The sequence below is a fragment of the Panthera tigris genome, chromosome B2 (assembly GCF_018350195.1).
Source record: "Panthera tigris isolate Pti1 chromosome B2, P.tigris_Pti1_mat1.1, whole genome shotgun sequence".
Taxonomy (NCBI): domain Eukaryota; kingdom Metazoa; phylum Chordata; class Mammalia; order Carnivora; family Felidae; genus Panthera; species Panthera tigris.
Genome location: NC_056664.1, coordinates 34915684 through 34936542, shown reverse-complemented (window position 1 = coordinate 34936542; position 20859 = coordinate 34915684). Strand labels below are relative to the sequence as shown.

The following is a 20859-nucleotide window of genomic DNA, read 5'->3' as shown; positions in this document are numbered from 1 at the left end:
GAACTCAACTCTGAGATGAGGGGGTTGCAGGCTCTACTAACTGAGCCAGCCGGGTGCCCCTTTAGGACTATCATTCCACAGAGATACATGTGTGTGAAAAGACTATGTTTAAAAGGATATTTATTGTAGCATCATTTATAATTTATAGCTTAAATCAACAACACAGCTAGTTAAATCAATTATGGCACAGCCATGCAGTAGAATACCATACAGCCATAAAAAAAGATCACGGAAGGTTTTTATGTTAAGACATGGTACTGGACAGTCTGCAGAATAGGGTATTATTTGGAAAAAAAAAAAAAAGGAAAAATCATGTATGTAATTGGTCGTGCACTGAATACACCTGGGAAGATATAAAAGAAACTGAGAAGGAAAACTGGGTAGATGAGGCAGGGATGGGATCAAGACTTTTCAATGTATAACCTTTTGTACTTTCTGAACTGTTACCAATTCAAAAGGATTTGGGGCGCCTGGGTGGCTCAGTCAGTTAAGCATCAGACTTTGGCTCAAGTCATGATCTCGTGGTTTGTGAGTTTCAGCCCCCGTGTCGGGCTCTGTGCTGATAGCTCAGAGCCTGGAGCCTGCTTCAGATTCTGTGTCTCCTTATCTCTCTCTGTCCCTCCCCTGCTCATGCTTTGTCTCTCTCAAAAACAAACGTTAAAAAAAATTTTTTTGAAGGGTTTAAAAATGACACAAATGGAGAGAAGAATGACACCACCAATTAATGGCCTCGGTATCGCCACCACACTGCCACAGTATCAGACATCGGGGGCAGGAGTGGGAGGAATAACAATGTCATATAAGCCGCATAAAAGTTAGATGTGCATCACTAGACTGCACCAGGTGAGTGTGCTCACTGCCAGCTTAACAGTGACAGTCATGCTGGTTACAGGATGCAGCTGTTACTCTGGGCAGCATGTTTCCCGCTGAAAACATCTACACCGTGCAGGGGGCTCCTACTTTGGGAATATTCCTCCCCCATGGGAGGGGGGTGGTCTTCATCCCAGTCCACAGAATCCTCATCTGTCAGCACGACGATGTGGCACTCTCGCTCCCCTTTCTTGGCACAGCCCACCATGATGGGCAAGATCAACTCTTCGAGGTAGTGGTCAAACTGCTTGTGAGCACCATCATTAGACAGTTCATGCAGTAAAGCGCCTGGGGAGAGAAAATGCAGGTGAACGTCCTATCTGCCCTAGCGCAGAGATTACCGGAGTGAAAAAGACTATGAGGTAATGGCTGTTGTCACTGATAAGTTCCGGAGAGGTGGCCCATTTTAAAGGCAGAAATTGTTTCTTGCTCTGAAGTGCTAATTAAACTGATTTTGTTAAATGTTTCACATTCCATTACTCTTTAACTTTCTCATGCTCAATAATCCCTGAGCATTCTAAACAAGTGCGGTTTTATTAGCTGTACAAGTCAAACCATAAACATTAATTCTACAAGAGATACAACTGCTGTCTGGGGATGACTGTAGTACCTCTTCTCAAGATGCTCTGGACCCCAATTTCATGGAGTTACAGTACCACAGAAGAGGAATAATCTAAGTTTAATGACACCAAGGGACTTGCTCTAACTGTGTGCTAAACTCAGTAGGGAAACCACAAGTCTAGAGAACTTCATGGAGTATGCAGGGAAATGTATCATGAACCTCAAAGAATAGTTGTTTTTTTTTTTTAAATATTTTTTTCAACGTTTATTTTTTATTTTTGGGACAGAGAGAGACAGAGCATGAACGGGGGAGGGACAGAGAGAGAGGGAGACACAGAGTCGGAAACAGGCTCCAGGCTCCGAGCCATCAGCCCAGAGCCCGACGCGGGGCTCGAACTCACGGACCGTGAGATCGTGACCTGGCTGAAGTCGGACGCTTAACCGACTGCGCCACCCAGGCGCCCCTCAAAGAATAGTTTTTAAAATAACTTCAGGAAGGCTAGGAGATGATAAGAAAATGGCATTTGCAGTCAATCAGTTCTAATCCCAGCTTTAATGCTTAGAGCTTTGAACATGCTAATTTCTCAGTCTTCTCATTTGTTACATGGGGTTATCACCTGGCTTTCAGGGCTAACTGTTGTAAGAATTAAGCAAGTTCACAGCTATAAAGCTATTAGTAAACAATAACAATAATAAAAATAGGGCACCTGGGTGGCTCAGTTGGTTAAGCATCTGACTCTTGATTTCAGCTGAGGTCATGATCTCATGCTCCATGAGATCAAGCCCTGAATCCAGCCCTGCTTGGGATTCTTTCTCTCTCCCCCTCTCTCTGCCGCTCCCTCACTTTCTCTCTGTCTCAAAATAAACAAACATTAAGGGGCACCTGGATGGCTCAGCGGGTTAAAGCATATGACTTCGGCTCAGGTCATGATCTCACAGTCTGTGAGTTTGAACCCCTCATCGGGCTCTGCGCTGACAGGTCAGAGCCTGGAACCCGCTTTGGATTCTGTGTCTCCCCCCTCTTTCTCTTCCTCCCCCTGCTTATGTTCTCTCTCTCAAAAGTAAGTAAAAAACATTAAAAGAAATTTTAAGAATTAAAAAAAAAATAATGATAAAAATAATTCTAAGAAGAACCCAGCCAATTTATGCTGTTTGACTTGATGAGGGAAGGCTCACTCATCTCCAAGAATCAGTATCCTTATTTATTAAAGAACTGAGACACCAGGTCCTAGGAGGGGAAGCAATTAGCTTGGTGACTCACTTGACAAGCTAGATTTAGAACCCAACACATGTTCTCTTTTGTATACTTCCTCACAGTGCTTTGAAGCATGAGAGAGGGAATGGGTTAGTATCACAATACCTGCCTCGGGCAGATGATTTTCAATTTACGCTTGAAACTCTACTAACAAAAAGTTACCAGTCAATTTCAAGCAAACTCAAAGTTCAGCGGCTCAAATGCAGCTGGGAGTGCTCCTGTACTCACTCAGATCTTGACATCGGATAGTGTTGAAGTCAAAGTTTATGCAGAGATAATCACATGTATCTCTAAGGTCTGGAATAGAGATGCCATCCGGACAATTAATGATACCAGTTTTGTAATAATCCTGTAAACAGATTAAAAATAAGAAATGAAGGCGAAGAACAAGACGAAAACTTACTTCAACCCCCTATTCATTCCTAGTTCTGTTAAACTGATAGGATACTAGAACTACCACCAAGCTGGATGACTTATCAGATGGCCAAGTGGCTCCTGGCTCTCCTGGCATGCTTAATCCCAACTTGATACCTGACAGGCAAGAAGTACTTAAAAGTTACCACAATAGAAAATAAAGAGGGAAGGGCAATAACGGAACTACAGACCGAAAGTCAGTTAACAATCTGATGGAGACCTCAAGTCTTCTGACTTGAGTCTGTGCCTGCCCCTGGGCAAGAGGAGGTAACAAAAAGGCTCCTACACACCAGCACGGTTCGAAATACAGTTGCACTGATTCCTTCAGCAATCTCATACTCTCCCTTCTCATTGGGCCGAGTGAAGTTGTACTCTCTTCCTGGTCCAAACATTCTGAAAGATACCAGGCAACAATGTTACCTTCTGCAGTCCAGCTGGATTCTTCACAGAGGAGGCTGACCCCTTGACACCTCATTCAGTAAGACTCCATTCCACGTTCCCATAGTTTAAGAACTCATAAATTAAAAACACAGTGGTGGGATCCAACCCCTATTAAGAAGCTCCCTCCAGACAGAAAAGGTGGCAGCAATTGCTTTCAGCATTTGAGCAAAGGAGAAATGAAGCAGCAAGTCCTCCAGGTTCACCTGTGGTGCTTCTGGGACAGCAAATCAAGTTGGAAAATCTCTGGAGTGTGTGAGGGTTGCCTCTCAAGCCCTCCCCACCACCGAGGAACCCACCTATAAACTGGCAGCTCAAGAAGACAGGGGGTCTCACGCTCCTGACCCTTCCTGTTCTTTTCCTCCCTCAATTAGCATTATCTAGGATGCCAGTCCTCAGTATTTCTGAGTTTTGCTGTTCAAACATCTAACGTGATAGATGAATCCAGAGCGCTAGGTGTAGGTGTTAATGTTCTCTGTTTCCTGATACATTTTTTTAATGCTGGAGTTCTGGGGGAAACGCCCCTCTTCCATCCGAGGAGTAGCTCTAATGATGGGAACTTCAGGTCAACTAGGCAGGGATGGTAGATACTAGGCTCATCAGTGGTTTGACATAGTTCAGAGGGGTCTGCTCTGCGCATGAACTCAGAAGTCATGAGGGCACAGGGAGATCTTCCTTTTTCTTACTCTTTTCCCATCCTTCCTCCCTCCAGTAAAACTGGCCTCACGACTTCCACCACTCCCACTGTACATCTGAGTTATGGAATGGGAAACCAGAGTGAGGGACAAGGCAGACAGTCGGGATCTTCAGCCAGCCCGACTTAAGTTTCCAACTGGGCCTCACTGCCACTTCCTTCCTGAATCTGCTGGGAACCCCTATGTTCGACGTTCAAAACTGTTATCCGCCACCCTAAATTGGCTGCTTTTCAGAGGTCTGAAAAAGACTCCAAATAACATGCTTTTCAAACCACTATACCATACAGAAGAAATCCATCTTGATAAGTGTCTTCAAAGAATGCTGACATGTTTCTGGAACATCCTGGCTGAAGTTTAGCCAAGACAGCTATGAATCAAAATAGTCAACATGCCATGTAATCCACCCCCCCTCCCCGCCCCCCAAGTATCATCAGCGGAACCTAAGCTCAGAGTTCTCTATCTGGTAGTGACATGGATTAATGTTAATCCATTCGCAATCTCTCAGCTTGTCCCCTTGTGACTACTGGCCCACACCTGTAAGCTCACTGCCTAGGCTTATGCACACAGTATATAACCTCAGGACAGAGCAAACCCAAGCAACTCTCAGAACAGATGACTTCAGCTGACTCAGCTGATGAACCACCCAGATAAAGAATCAGACTCTCTTGTCATGGGACAACTCATTCCTAGATTCAAAGGGCGTCACCCAAGAGTCTATTAATCTATTACCCAGAAAATGCTTGCTTGCTTCTCTTGGTCACTGTTTTCAGAGCCAATCTACCTCAAAGAGCAGCCTGTGTTGAGGCTAATGCTGACTTTGAAGCGGGGGAGGGGGGTGCAATAGTGTAGTGATACCAAGACCGAGGACAGGAAGTCAAGTCTGATAAACTATAGGGCCAATTTGGAAAATGTTTTAATGTCCTAGTTTAGTCTTAATTCAGATGTCTGAGAAATATACAAGTTTGATTCTGGTTAAAAATGGTTCATCATGAATCTCTATGTATATGTTCAAATATAAATATATTTGAATAGCTGGATTCCATTTAGCCTAAAACTCAACAAATGAGTATGGTCCATTTTGATTTCTAAATCAAAGTCCTGAGTGAGGTTAGATCTTTAAATAAGATCTACTTCGAAGTAGATAAAAACCCTCAAAAGCCAAGTGTTTGTGTGTACACATACAAGTTACTGTTTTTACTCCTACCCCAATCTGCTCTTCCTCATGTTAAGGTCTGTGGTTGGCCAGAAAGAGAATCTCCTCACTCCCAGCCCAGGCTCCAAGAATACTTTCTGGACAGTGCTCCTCCTTGGCAGGCTCTTTCCATTTCCTAAACTCTAACCCTAAAATGCTGGAGGCAGGAGATGGTAAGACTACAGTCTAAAAGCAGCACAGAGGGTCGAACATGAAGAAAAGAGAGCTCAATCACGAAACAATGAAAGAGCCAGATATAAAGATTTGGCTTTGGAAAACTTGAATAGTGATGGAGACATTAGAAAACGACAGCATAATCCTCCTGCCAAGCATAACGGGCAATGGATGGCAGGTGAAATGCTCTTTAGTAAAATGCCTTTGTTCTTATGTCATGTGGAACCCATGTCTAATTCTTTTATTAAAAGGCAAAAGAAAAAAAACAACAACATAGATCTCACCTTAACTCTAGATCTTTGACGTGGAACTCAGAAGATTATTACTTTTGTGAGGTATACAAACTATGGGGTAATAGAAATCAGGTCTCTGACTTCTGCTTTAGAGTGAGTTTATCGAGGACTAAGGAATGCTACTCAGCAGATTATTTTCCACAGTTCTGACTGCTCAGGTAGTTGTGGGGGCTCATTTTACTATACTGGCTTTGTAAAGAAATTAAGTACATCCCCCAAATTATCAACAGATATAAGGTGTTTTACAAGCTTGCCCTCCCTGTCTCATAAAAGTATGAAGGTAGAAAAATAAGCAATCAGTGCTTCTTTTCCTCATTCTAGTGCAAGATAAACAGCAGGTATTTCTATTCATAGAGAACAGAGTGGATTTGGAAGGAAATTATCATCAATTACCTTCCCAACATGGTATCCGGATGAGCAGTGAAAATTTGTGGATTCACAACAAAACGTGTGCCATCTACAAGAAGTGTCACTTTCTCTGGCGCCTGGGAGTGAACGTTACTGCCAAAGCCCACAGTGCTGTTTCCAAATCGTTCTGGAGCCATAAAGGGTTCATGGTTCCGCTTATTCCCATTTTGGAAGCAGGAGCCTTTGATGTCTTCGGGAAGTGGCATTATGTGAGGGAACTGGAGATTTGCTGGCTGAGAGGCATAGTCAAGTGAAAGGTCTAAAAGATCATACAAACAAATCAAAATAACATGACAGCAAAAAGGCTTGGGGGGAAAATAAAACTGCTCTTCTTTAAAAAACCAACTTACCCCCCACCCCCCATTTTTAGGTGTTCACAAGCAAAAAATTCTTGCCTCGAACAAATCAAAGAAAAATAAACTAGAAACTCATATTGGATCACCCTGAGCTTTTCTCCAGGTTTGTATGTTGGGGAGGAGAGAATGAAGGCAATAATGCCCATTTTATAATAAAATGGTTAAAATTTTTTAAAAGTAAACTATGTGCATGGCTTAAGAAAATTTAAACACTCAAGAATTTCTGTGGACAACCAGCAAGGCCCTACCACACTCCGTGCCCTCCCCTGTTTGTTTCACAGAGGCAATCACTTTTTACTTCCGTTTCCACTTCTAGTTCTAAATAATACTCTTATATTTCCTGTTTTTTCTTTTCTTTTTTTTTTTTTTTTAAGGAAACTGCTGCCTCTGTGTGCAGGAACTATTTCATTTTCCACATTCAAAAATTTCTAAATGTTTCTAAATTTTACTTCCCAGAAGGGATGATAGTCTCTAATTGTCTAATGCATTACTTTTGCTAGAAATTCACATAAAAATGCATTTTCACTATGCACAGAAGAATCCTAACATTGCCAACACCCCATTTTTTGTAAAGGCAAGTCTTGCCCTCAGCAGAAAGGTTCCACTGCAAGTGGCCTTGGGTTAGGATTCATTCCCAGAACCTCAGTTTTCTATCCTAGTATCACCAAAGAGTCATTTTAAGTAATTTATTTAATTTTCCAAACCTTGTTCATTTCTGTAAAATGAAAATAATGTTCACGCCACCTCCCTCACAGGATTATTTTATCAACTGAAATAAAGTATGTGAGAGCACTTCAAAGTGTGTTAATACTGTATCATGCAAAAAAGGCTTAAAACTAAATGCTGTAGCTGAAATCTGGATGTACACAGAAGACAATCAGGGGAAAGTATTTATAAAGGATTGCCATAGGATTCTTTTAAATTGGCAGTTCTCCTAATATATTTTAAGTTAAAAAAAAGTTTTTTAAGGAAAAAATTCAAACATACCAAAGCACAGAGTTAACAATATGCATATCCTGACACCTAGATTTGACAAATTAACACTTTTCTACATTTTCTTCAAATCTTTTTTTTCCCCCCAAATCTCCCATTCCTCATGTACTTTAAGTTTGTACACAATAATTCACGAACATGATTACTGCCCATGACCTCTGGGAAATGAGTCTGACTTTGGGCACTTAGATAATCAAATAAATTGTGACCTAGAGAACACTCACTCCCCCCACCCCCACTCCATTTGCTTCTAGAGAAAAGGAAACCAAAATCTAGACCAAAAACCTATTGAGGATTCACGTCCTACAGCTTTTGACAAATTTTCAATGTGGCCCTGTGTCTGCATACCAAGAGCCAAGCTTCCACAAAATCCATAGGCAAGCTTACAACAAGAGAACACTTTAATCACCAAGACAGGCTTTCACATTCAAAGCGCTGTTCTAAAAACTGAAAGTAGGTACCTACACCACAAATTCAGATTTTAGAATGCTCGATTCCCTCCCTGCCCGCTGCCCTCTCCCCTGCACCCCCTCCCAGCAATGAAGCAATTTAACTCGGGCTGATTCCTGAAGGACACCTCAAGTTGCACCCAGCATAAATGGGTGAGTAGGAAAAGAAACTCACTGCACAAATTCTCCCTGACGGTACACTCTAGGATGGCAGGCACACTCTGCTCCTCTGGCAGCTAAAACATGTAGAAGAGCACGGCGCTGGTCAGAAAGACACAAGTTCAAATCCCAGTCCCCTAACTCCCAGCAGTGTGAACCGGAACAAGTTTTCTAAGCTTCTGAAGCCTCACTTTTCTCATCTGTACAAGGATTAATCTAAGCAGAGATCAGCAAACTTTCTGTAAAGGCCAGAAGGTAAATATTTTGGGTTTTGTGGGTCATGGTCTCTGTCACTGTAGCAGGAAAGGAGCCAAAGACCATATGTAAACAAATAGGCATCATGTAAACATGATGGCTGTTATTTAAAATTTTTATTTGCAAAAATAGGCAGTGGTCTAGATTTGCCACCCTGTATTGAAAAAAAAAATGTATGTAAAGTTCCTAGCACAGTGAATGCTCAATAAACTGTAACTGATATTATTAGTGTTGCCACTGTCTTTATTAAAAATTAAGAAGAACCTAACAGTTTATCAAGAGCCTGCACGTCCAATAACTAAAAAGTCTTTTGGTCTCATGAAGTAAGAAGATTATTAATATCCCTGTCTTCCAGATTAAGAAAGCAGGGCTCAGAAAGATTAAGCAGCTCATCCAAGGTTACAGATGATAGTAGCAGAGCTAGAATTTGAATGTGTCTTCTGACTCGGAATCCAAGACAATCTTTCTTATACTATCATTGCCACATTAGATATGCTGGACTGATTACGTGGAGATTTTTTGTGATGGTCAGCTGTATAGAGCTGTGATATGTAAGCTAAGCCAATTGGCTGCATATTTTATTTGGGTAAAGAATATGCATGCCTTCTGGGTAGAGTGGATGCTCAGATGTTGGAAAGCCCACCAAATGAAGTCAAGATCTAAGCGTCATACCATCGCTCCTGGGGCCTAGAGGATAAGTAAGGTTCTGAAGACCAGAAGAAGCCGGGCTATTTGTTTCTTTCTCTTGTGCCGCAGCTGGGCTTTCATCCGTCAGGCAGCCAGCCTCCTGCCGCAATAACCTGTCGCTCTCACTGCCACGGTGAACATTCATCCTTGGATTCTGTATCCTGAACTGTCTGCTTGACCAGAAAAAAATCCTAGAAGACAGGAATATGCAGGATTTAGAACGCTCTCAAAACAGATTTCCAAGGACTTCCAAGGAAAGAAAGCCAAACTAGAGAACTCACCAAAAGCTCTCAGTCTTGTTCTGAGAAGAAATGACATCTTAAACATTTCTGTAATTTTATACTTACAGGAATTGAGCTTATTTAAATGGTCTTTACCAAATCACTAAGAATATAAGCATGTTGATAAACTTGTTACTTGGGAGTAATTTTAAGCTGTATCCAAAAACAGATATCAAATCCACAGTTTTGGCCACAATCTTGATCAATACTACAAAGTAAATGGTAGTGCAATAATTTGATGATGTTTATATCACAGACACAAAAGAGGGGAAGAATCCAACTGGTCAATTAAAGAAAACCTGCCTCTATTCAAAAACAATTGAGACACATATGTTCCTGCAACAATTAAGCACTAGGAAACAAAAACAAACAACCATAATACTCATGGGAGTATTATGGGAGTACTCAAGCAAAATCTGACTTATCGTGCTCAAGTTCTTCTTTATAAGTTCTCTCTTTCTGCACCTATCCTCAACCCTAGCCCCCACCTCAAAATTACATGAAGACGTCACTGGCGATAAGGCTAACTCTCTCCCAAGCAGTGCACAGTCGTGACCAAGAACACATAATGAGCTACGGCCACGTGCAAGGCATTTGCTGATCAGGCAGATGTGGGGGGCGGGGGGGGGGGGGGCGGGGGAGGGCAGTTCAGGAGGCTTCATACCTTTCTTCCAGACAATCAAGCCCTGCAGCTCTTCCATCCTTGAGGGATGCCCAGCTACTCGAAACATTTCTGAAGTTCACCCTACTTATTAGCATTTTCAGTTTATACTGTACTGATTTCCACTTGGTGTTCTGGTAGAAGAATCCTCTTTCGTCACTACCAATTTTTATGCAAATGGACTGCATGCTAACACCAGTTCAGGAAGAAGTTAGGTCACTAAAGGCAGTAACATGTAGAGGTTAAAAAAGATCCCCAGGGACTGGTAAACTCAAAACCACCACTGCTCTCAAGTTTGATTCAGAAAGGCCAAAATCAGGTCTACTGAACAGGATAAGAAAAGGATATAGAACTGGGAAGAGCATTACTGCCAACAATGGAAAGACCAAAAGGGGGGTTGCTTCTTTAAGCTTAACAGGTTTTGAATGGCAATGTTTCCACTGAGCAGTACAGATACTGCTTCTCAGCTCTTCCACTAGCGGCTCAAGAACCAAGTTCAAACTTCTCTTTGTTGCTCGCCTAAAGAGCTCCTGGACCAAAGATGGTAAGCCTGAATAAATCCATCTCTTGAGAATCTGCACAGACTACACTGTATAAATTACTTCATTTATTCCTTAAAATGTGTGAAGAACAGTCACATTACAATGGAATAGTTTGAAAACAGTTTCTTCCTAGTGGAATCAGGGCTCAAAATGAAGTTTAACTTGTATATAATGAATTGAATTAATACACAGCAGGATGGAATTGAAACTTAGCAAGTTAGGCATCTCCAATGAGGTAAAAGAAAGTAGCCCTCTGAGCACTTAACAGGGATTTTACTTGCATTTAATTTTTATTGCAAATAATACACGAATATTTCCCTTCTTAAAAAGGATGCTTTGGGGCGCCTGGGTGGCTCAGTCAGTTAAGCGTCCGACTTCAGCTCAGGTCACGATCTCGCCATCCGTGAGTTCGAGCCCCGTGTCGGGCTCTGGGCTGACGGCTCAGGGCCTGGAGCCTGCTTCCGATTCTGTGTGTGTCTCTCTCTCTGCCCCTCCCCCATTCATGCTCTGTCTCTGTCTCAAAAATAAATAAACGTTAAAAAAAATATTAAAAAAAAAAAAGGATGCTTTGATCATCATCCCCAATCCCAATCACTTCTCCATATCACAGCTTGCTGGTTTGAATCCTTTTGACTTTACAAAAATGAATTTATACTCTACAGATATGCTGGTAAAAGCATATGGTTTCAAAAGAACACACAAACTATATACTATACATCCATCATTCTCATTCTGTAATGTTTTTCTAAATTACTGTTCTTGAGATGCATCCATGTTTGAAAGATCAAGATCTGGTTCGTTCCTTCTTCTTCTTCTTCTTTTTTTTTTAAAGAGAGAGGGAGAGAGCCAGTGAGGGAGAGGGGCAGAGGGACAGGCAGGGAGGAAGGGGGAGGGGGGAGAAAGGGGGAGATGGAGAAGGGGAAAGAGGGAAAGGAGAGGGGGAGGGGGAAAGAGAGGGGGAGGGGCAGAGGCAGAGAGAGAGAGAGAGAGAGAGAGAGAGAGAATATCGACCATGGAGCCTGATGCAGGGCTCGATCCCACAACCCTGGGATCATGACCTGAGCCGAAATCAAGAGTCAGATGCTCAGCCGACTAAGCCACCCAGGTGCCCCAATTCCTTCTTAACTGCTGTAGAATAGTCTGATTCCACTCTTCTATCCATGAATATTTAAGCTGTTTCTTAACTATTACAAACAATGCTTCAACGAACAAGATTAGAGTATACTATGAAGCTCCAAGAAAGGACCCAGATTACAGACTTCTCCCAAATGTATTCGGCGTCAGAACTCCTTTTTTCAAGAAATCATCTCAGGATTAAAGCTTAGTGGCACACACTAAGAAATTACCTAATGCAACATTTACCCAAAGTCTCCTATGAAGTAATTCCTCTGTAATTCTAGAATGACAGAACAAAACTTTGAAACCTGAAAAGTTAACTAACACCAAGTTTTCAACATACACCAGAGCAACCACTTTAAACATACTACTACTCCCCTTCCAGGATTGGTGTTTCATTCAACTTTGAATTTATATTTTCAATGCCTATCATGGTTCAATTTTGTAACCATCCCCCAAATGAATCTTGGTCCTTAGAACAGATCTAGGAAAAAGGAAAAAATAAATAAGCAAAGCACTTCAATAATATAGTCTCTATTGCTACAAAACTATCTTTGGTCAAAACACAGTCCTAAAAGTCACAGCAACATACAATTACGAAAACTAAAGGATCATGACACCCCCTGGCACACTTAACAGTAAATGAAGAGACTGCTTCAGAAAAGAACTAGGAGTCAGAAATATATTAATAACAGAACTCAGACTATATAGCCATTAAGCAGAGAAAACTTAACATCCAACAAGCTGGCTGAAGCTTCACTTCCACACAGTATGGGAGAGCATTTTTATACACTGTAAAGAACTACGCAAATATATTTATTATTTATATCATAGACCTCGCATGAAGGCCCATTCTTTGTTAAGTCTTCATTTTGCTGACCTGGAACAGCATCATATAATCTCCCATCTTGGAAAATTTACATACAATCTTTGATGGTGGAAGTATCTCCATATATTCCTTACACCTTAAAATGGACACACCACAGTTTCTCCTTAGAACATAATCATCTCGAGTATTAATCCAAAATAACCTCTAGATAATGTCTATGTATTTTTTTCTTACTTGCAATTTCCTCTAACCAATTATTTCTGAAGAATGTAAGATAATTACATGGATCACTGTGCCATTAAGTTCAATATCTTGCCACTGAACTAGTCAACATTTTTTGAATAGATTTTAAAATCTAGTTATAAAGTGGTCAGGGGCAAACAACCCTAATATGGATCTATCTCAAAAGCATAATGCTTTCAGACTGTTAATGGTACAAAGGTATGATTTTTTTTTTTTTTTAATTTGAGAGCATCCAAGCACGCATGTGCAAAGCAGGACAGGGGCAAAGAGAGAAGGAGAGAGAGAGATCCCAAGCAGGCTCTGCACAGGGGTTCAATCTCATAAACCGGGAGATCATGACCTGAGCTGAAATCAAGAGACACTTAACTGAGTGAGCCACTCAGGCATCCCACAAGGGTATGATCTTTTAAAAGGTAGTATCCTTTTTTTTTTTTTTTTTTTTAATAACTTCAGAGTAATCTGGGTGGTGATAAGGTAGGATGCCACAGAATTTGCTACATAAACCAATCTACCCTTCACCTGTACTCTAGAAATCAGATTTAGAAAGTAATCACATCTGTGCCAAACCTTCATTTCAAACAAATCCCAGTCTTTTCCATCTGTTCTTTAAAAAAAAATTTTTTTTAATGTTTATTTATCATTGAGAGACAGAGCATGAGCATGGGAGGGGCAGAGAGAGGGGGAGGGAGACACAGAATCCGAAGCACGCTCCAGGCTCTAAGCTGTCAGCACAGAGCCCGACACAGGGCTCAAACTCACAAACCGTGTGATTATGACCTGAGCCGAAGTCGAAGTCGGAGGCTTAACCCAACTGAGGCCCTCTGTCCATTCTTATGTAAAAACCACTATGTTCCTTTAACTATTTTAATCACCTATCATTGACTTTGGCCTAGTTACATTATGTTTTTCTATTTATGCATAGTAATAACCCTGCTAATGTTTTCTATTAAAGGTGAACAGATTTTCCATTTTGCTTCACATACATTCTCGGGTGATAGCCAGAAGGGTAACAGTGAGGGCAGTGGGAGACAAGAGAGGTAGAAGATAATCTAAAATATCTACATGATCACCTTCTAAGATATCATTAACTGGTAGCAAAGAGGTTACCATTTTCGGAATGTACTCTGGGTGTATGGTTTTTTTCCCCCAAAGTTTGTATTTATTTTGAGAGAGAGAGAGAGAGAGAGCACGGAGAAGGGCACAGAGGAGAGGAAGAGAGAGAGAATCCCAAGAAGGCTCTGCACTGTCCGTGCAGAGCTGGATGCAGGCTTGAACTCATAAAATGCGAGATCATGACCTGAGCTGAAATCAAGAGTCGGACGCTTAACCGACTGAGCCATCCAGATGCCCCTCTGGGTATATATATTTTGAAACAACTTCTATTGAAGCTTTTCTGTCATGTTCTATTCACCCCCTTTGCAAGTATGACCCTAATGTTCCAATCTCAGAAGAAATTCAGTCTTCTATTTAAGGAATTCTGGTTTTCCTTTTTCCAGATTATTTCTAAGAATACTGAATAAGACCATTCCAGTCTTAAGCCCATATAAACTCTATTCTTAACATTCTAAATATCAGAGTTTCCTACATTGTTTCTCAACCCATAAGAATTTAGCTGTTTACATGAGCAAAGAAAGAGACCCCTGTTAGTAAATTATTTCCACTGGGTCCTCCCTTCACATGTATGTACCTCCTTGAACTCTGGCAGGCTGGTGAGGCATGAATAAGTTCTTAGAGATCTCTTGGTACATTTCTCTCCAAGTGTGATCTTCCATTATGGCTCTACTTTTTATAACTGTGGCCCTGTGCAGGTTCCTAAATCTGAGTCTCAATTTCCTCACTTGACAAAAAGGAAGTAACTGTTAGCCACACCGGGTTGATATAAGGAGTAAATCAGCACTTAGTACAATGCCTGGCACGTAACATTCAATAAACGTTGATTATTGTTTTATTCCCAAATCAGGGAGTCTACAAAGAAATTTTACAAACCTAATCTATTTGGTACTGAAACAACCCCAGGAGAGATGCTTTAATTATCCTCACTCAAACTGGGGGTGGGGATGGGAATCAAGTTTTAGAGAGGTTAGCCAATTTGCCCCAAATCCTAACTCTAGCTAAGAGGCAAAGGTAGATTCTAAACTTAGGTTCTTGGATTCCCATATTCTTTCCATCCAATCACACTGCTTCCCCCGAACCATCTTGCCTTTCATCCATTACTGATTATAGAACTATTGTTTGTCACAAATGAAAGAGAAAGTCAGTAATATCCAGGGTCATAGCTGCTGTTCTTAACATGTAGGAGTTATGGTAGTAATGTAAGAATCCTGTAATAGAATGGTTATATTTTTCCATGAAATAGCATTGTTAGTACTTCACTACTTATAAAAGCCATTAAGTACTCACTGAAAAAATTTCAGTCAATATACAAAGACAGCAATACTTTAAAAATCAACAAAGCTGTGAACTCTTTGCACATGTTAACTCTGGGCATCTCCCCACTATATTCTTGGAATAAACTCCTAGAAGTAAAACAGATATGGAAAAAAGTAAATAATTTTTAAGTTTTGATAGGTACTGCCAGACTGTCCTCTATAAATATACCAGTTTAAACTCTTTCCAGCAGCATGGAGCATCCATTCTCTAGAACCCTTGCTAACAGCGTTTCAGTTTTCTTCATCTTTGCTAATCTGATAAAATTACATTAAAATGAGCTATCATAGTTCACTTAAAACTTTCATCGATACTTCTAAAATTTCACCTTTGAAAGCCTTACAAGTTTTGAGTGGGTGGGGAAAGACAACCCTGCTGGGTAGGTATTAGGTAATAGCCATGATCTATTCACATCCAGTTTTTCAGGCTTGACTAGAATCACTGGATATTTCCCATGACTTGCTCTCATTTCCCTGGATGTCTGTGAGAGAACAAGGTATAATCGTACAAGACCACCCACAAGATAAGCAAAGCAGGTTCTGACTTTGGCTTCATTATTAACTAGCCATGTCACCAAAACATTCTATAAGCTTCATTGTTTTCATGCATAAAAACAGAGGATGGTACCTGCCATTACTAAGCTAGACAAACCTTTCTCAAATAGGATGCACGGAAAAGCTCTCAAAAATCACGAAGCACTATACAAAAGACAAGTGATAAACGCGGAGATTGATGTAAATCTCCCTTGAACAACTGCTTAGTTAGCATTTATTTAGCTCTCTAAGCTCATCATGCTCATCCTCCACTTTTGGATATACTTACTATGTTTTATTGTATGATTCTACTGATTTCAGTTACCTTTGTCATTTTGATTCAGTGAAATCACACCGTGTACTGTTTCTGGAATTCTACAAATTATTTTTTGCCTCAGTTGCCTAACTTCATTTGCACTTGACCTTCTGTGTCTTTCCATTTTTCTCCTCAGGAAGATACCACATCCTCCTCTTCTATCGTCAAACTGTCTTTTCTTTAGCTTTTTTAGTCCTGCAGAATTTTAAAAAACAAAGAATAATCCTGCACACAGGTAGTACAGGTTTATTGTTCCTGGCAGAAATACCGAAAGGACAAAAATCACCCATAATTCTTCTTCCAGAATTTCCTAAGCATAAACACATAAATATTTTTTTATTTTTCACAATTTGAAATTCTGTAAATACTATGCTACATTTCTCAACATAACATGATTTTGGCTGTAGGTCAATAATCACACTCTTACATCATTTTCAATGGTACATATTATTCTGTTATACCAAATTTCACTCAACTGATTTTGGGTTTTATGGTTTCTTTTTTTTATAATCTTTAACCCATATAGAATCTGTTTTGTATATAGCATGAGATAGGGATCTACCGAAATTCAAATGGTTAACCAATTAACTGCGTTAATGTATTCTGAAGAGTCCATTTTTTCCATACTGATTTGAGGTGTCACCTTCATCAAATACTGACATATGATAAATGCTTGACCTGGTTTTTACACTCTGTTCCACTGATTCATCTATTTCTGTGCCAATGTCATGTATAATTTCAGTTTAACAATCTTGCCATCATTTTTCTATGTCACTTATCTGGAAGTTCTAAAATGATATTTCTAAGTTGTCAACAGGGAAATGTTTCCTTCTGACTTTTAAAATTATGTCTGAACTATTTATGTTTTTTCTTCAATGAGTAATATATTTTATTAATTTAGAATTACTGTGATAAGAGTCCTAGAACATTACATTTAATGGATAGAGGTTGTACACAGATTCTCTGTACTAGTTTGTTACCCAGAATGTAGCTTTGTTCCTTTTTTTAAAAGATTTTATTTTAGTATTTTTTAAACGTTTATTTATTTATTTTTGAGAGAGAAAGAGCAAGCAGGGGAGGGGCAGACAGAGAGGGAGAGAGAATCCCAAACAGGTTCTGCACTGTCAGGGCAGAGTCCGAAATGGGGCTCAAACCCACGAACTATGAAATCATGACCTGAGCCTAAATCAAGAGTCAGATGCTTAGCCAACTGAACCACCCAGGTGCCCCTAAAGATTTCATTTTTTAAGCAATCTCTACACCCAACGTGGGACTTGAACCCACAACCCTGAGATCAAGAGTTGCATGCTCCTGAGCCAGCCAGGTGCCCCTGTTTGTTCTTTTTTTATAGGAAGTAAAAATTTGCTTTACCTAAAAAGATAACTGCCATAACTCATTCCAATGAAATATTAAAAATGTATGGATAACTGAAACTATTAATACTAATTTTGCTGTTTATTGTTGAGACAATGTTTAATCAAATTTTTAATTCAAAAGTAAAACGTAAGTTTACTTCAGCTGTTTTAACACATACAAATAAATACATTATATGGATTAAAGACAGATTATGCAGTCTAGGTTAATATTGCAGCTACACCAGAAGACTGCTTCTGTGCAGAAAAAGAACTTATGATACTGTACTTCTTGAATACTGGTCAGTACATGCCCTTCTTATATACTCTCCCTATGAGCCTATGCAACTGTTTAACCCCTAGTAAACATCAACGCTTCTCCCCTAACTGCTTTATCTTGTTTAGATTTCTTTTTTAATTTTTTTTTTAATGTTTGTTTATTTTTGACAGAGAGAGAGAGAGCATGAGCAGGGGAGGGGCAAAGAGGGAGGGAGACACAGAATCTGAAGCAGGCTCCAGGCTCTGAGCTGTCAGCACAGAGCCTGACATGGGGCTCGAACTCACAGATTGCGAGATCATGACCTGAGCCGAAGTCGGACGCTCAACTGACTGAGCCACCCAGGCGCCCCTTGTTTAGGTTTCTTTTCAAAGAACTGATGCTACAAAATGTTTTCCCATTTACCATACCATTTCTTCACAAAGTCTCAAATAAGGGAAGCTATATTTAACCATACCCTATCTTGCCTCTCCCATATTTGCCAGCAAGTGCTTTGAAGCTAGACTAAATAGTTTGGTTTGTGATTCCACCACTTATTAGCTACGTGAATCTGGGCACATGACTAACTTCTCTGAGATTCCATTTCCTCATCTGTAAATTAATAATACCATCTATTTGGAAGAGCTATTTTAGGGATCACAAATACTTCAGATCAAGTACGATCTGTGGCATATGGTAAACACTGAAAAATTGTTAGCTGTTACTATTATTCATATATTCAAACCTAGCTTCAAGCTTATAAAAATCATACTCATAAAAGTTTTAATCTCTGCTTGTTTCTCCTTTTTTGCATTATTACCTAGCTACCACATTATCCCTCATTTCAATTCCAATACTAACAACCCCTTTATTTATCTGTGTATCTGTATTTTTTTGTTAAGTACTGGATTCTGAATATGTCTGTTTGCAGAGGTAATGAAATTCATTTATGATTCCACTGGTAACTCTTAATTTCAAATATTTACCGATAACAGACATGTTATTTTTGTAAACCAAACCTCTAATTTTATAACTAAAACCTAGACAGCTTTCAAATGAATCTTTTGAATTGACTAAGCACTTTTATCAGCTAGGTTATTTTAATCTCTCAGAATTTAGAGAAGTTTCTGGTAACCTCTTCAGACTGTCAACAAATTAGCAAACATATATAGTCAGCATGTATTTACCAAACATCTACTGTGTGGAACACACATAACACCGTGCCAGCAAAAAGGGGCAAAGGACTGTGGAACACCTTCAGGGCTGATCCTAAGCTCCCATGCTGGTTAGGTGGGAATATGTGAAAAAGATAAATAAATTTAACTAATACATACAGAATAAGCGGTTCTAACCCTTGGTTTGATTGTCAGGCCTATCTTCCCAGAGTATATTAACATAGGCTCATTGTGGGGTCCAGCAGTTCGTAATTTTTTCTAAAAAGTCAAGTTAGGCGGCTTTCATATGCATTTAGGTTTTGGGATCATAAAAGAAACATAAAAGTCATAAAAATTCATATGAGAAAATCACCTCTAGCTGGTGTGCTTGGGAAAAGGAAGTCTTTATCAGACAAAATCTACACAGGGCTCTGAAGAGATTTTCTCCCCAGTTTTTGGACACTTCAAATCTTCAGGAAAATAGAAAAATCATTACAATCAGTACACAGGTGTATACCCCTCAGATTTACCAATGATCATCCTGCCTCATTTGGGTGCACTCTGCATTCCTTCCCCCTCCACAGATTTTCCAAATCACCTGAGAATTACAGATATCACACTTCATCCCTAATACTTCAGTATGCACAGTCTAAGAATTACAACATTCCCCTACAAAACACAACAGTACCATTTTCACATCTAAGAAAATGGACAATTCCATAATCTCAACACATAATCCATAATCAAATTTACTAATTTGGTTTCATATTTTCTTTTATAGACTTTTCTGGGGATCCGTAATTAAGGCTTGTTTCTTGCATTTTTTTAAATGTTTTATTTATTTTTGAGAGAGAGAGAGAGACAGAGTACGAGTGGGGGGAAGAGAGAGAGAGAGAGAGAGAGAGAGAGAGAGAGAGAGAGAGAGGGAGAATATGAGAATGAGTCCTAAGCAGGCCCCAGGCTCTGAGCTGTCAGCACAGAGCCCAACACGGGGCTCAAACCCATGGACTGTGAGATCATGACCTAAGCCGCTCAGAAGCTTAACCAACTGAGCCACCCATGTGCCCCTAGTTGTCCCAAATTTTTTAATCTCGTATAGTCCCTCCCTCCATCTTTTTTTTAAAATGAAATTTACATTTTAAAAGAGACTAGGTCAGTTCCAACATCCTGGATCTGTTTCCACACAAGTAAAAAATTTTCTCCTATGTGTCTCAACAAGAATACTACACAGATGGCAGCTGTATCCTTCCAAATGCCATCACATTAGAGACATAATGCCACCATACCCTACTATAGGGGAAAAGCTTGGCCACTTGGTTAAATGGTGACTATAGATCTCTCCCCGCTGTAAAGAGAGATGTAATACTCTCCCAATAACCTTTCACCCAGTGGTTTTGGCAATCTACTGATGATTCTTGCCTGAGTCAGTTATTACATTTGGGACTACAAAATGAGGGCTCTCTAACTGTGTTGTTCCTCCTACATCTACTGTATAGCAGCCTTCCATGAAGTGCAACTATTTCTACACTTTTCCTTTATTTCTCCCTTTTAAGTATCATTATGAACTCAAAGATCTGTTTTAATCTAGTGTATTATAATAATCCATTACCATGATTTTTTTAAAAACTGTCCCCAATTTTTGGTTTAAACTGTCCCAGATATGGCTAGTGGGGTTCTCTTCAAGCCACTGTCTGTCATTTTAACACAATTCTATGTGCTTTTGAGGCTACTTCCGGCGTAAGATTTCTCCAAGCGCACCTTTTACCATCTCTGCCCCAGACCTGGAATCAGCCACTTTGCCAGGAGCCTTTGTTCCTTTCAGTGGGCAATGGCATTTATAAATCAGGATCTGAGCACTAACTGTCCTCACAGCTACTGGGTTGTCACGGCTTCTAGGCCATTTCAGTAGATAAAGCTGGGGACTTTTTGTTTTTTTTAAACAAGCAAGAA

The 20859-nt window shown here is 40.1% G+C and overlaps 1 protein-coding gene across 2 annotated transcripts in view; it reads right to left on the bottom strand.

Annotated features, from left to right (window-relative positions):
- KCTD20 (potassium channel tetramerization domain containing 20) overlaps positions 1-20859 on the bottom strand; it is a 35517-nt gene that overhangs the window by 4061 nt on the left and 10597 nt on the right. The window contains exons 2-6 of one of the 2 annotated variants that reach the window (XM_042986217.1): positions 9185-9390; positions 6286-6559; positions 3391-3493; positions 2915-3035; positions 961-1158 (exon numbers count right to left, since the gene is read on the bottom strand). In XM_042986217.1, the coding sequence (XP_042842151.1) occupies positions 961-1158; positions 2915-3035; positions 3391-3493; positions 6286-6559; positions 9185-9344 (856 nt within the window). In that variant the 5' untranslated portion in view covers positions 9345-9390. Of the gene's footprint in view, positions 1-960; positions 1159-2914; positions 3036-3390; positions 3494-6285; positions 6560-9184; positions 9391-20859 lie in introns of those variants that run through there. The other variant, XM_007085259.2, reaches the window with a different exon arrangement.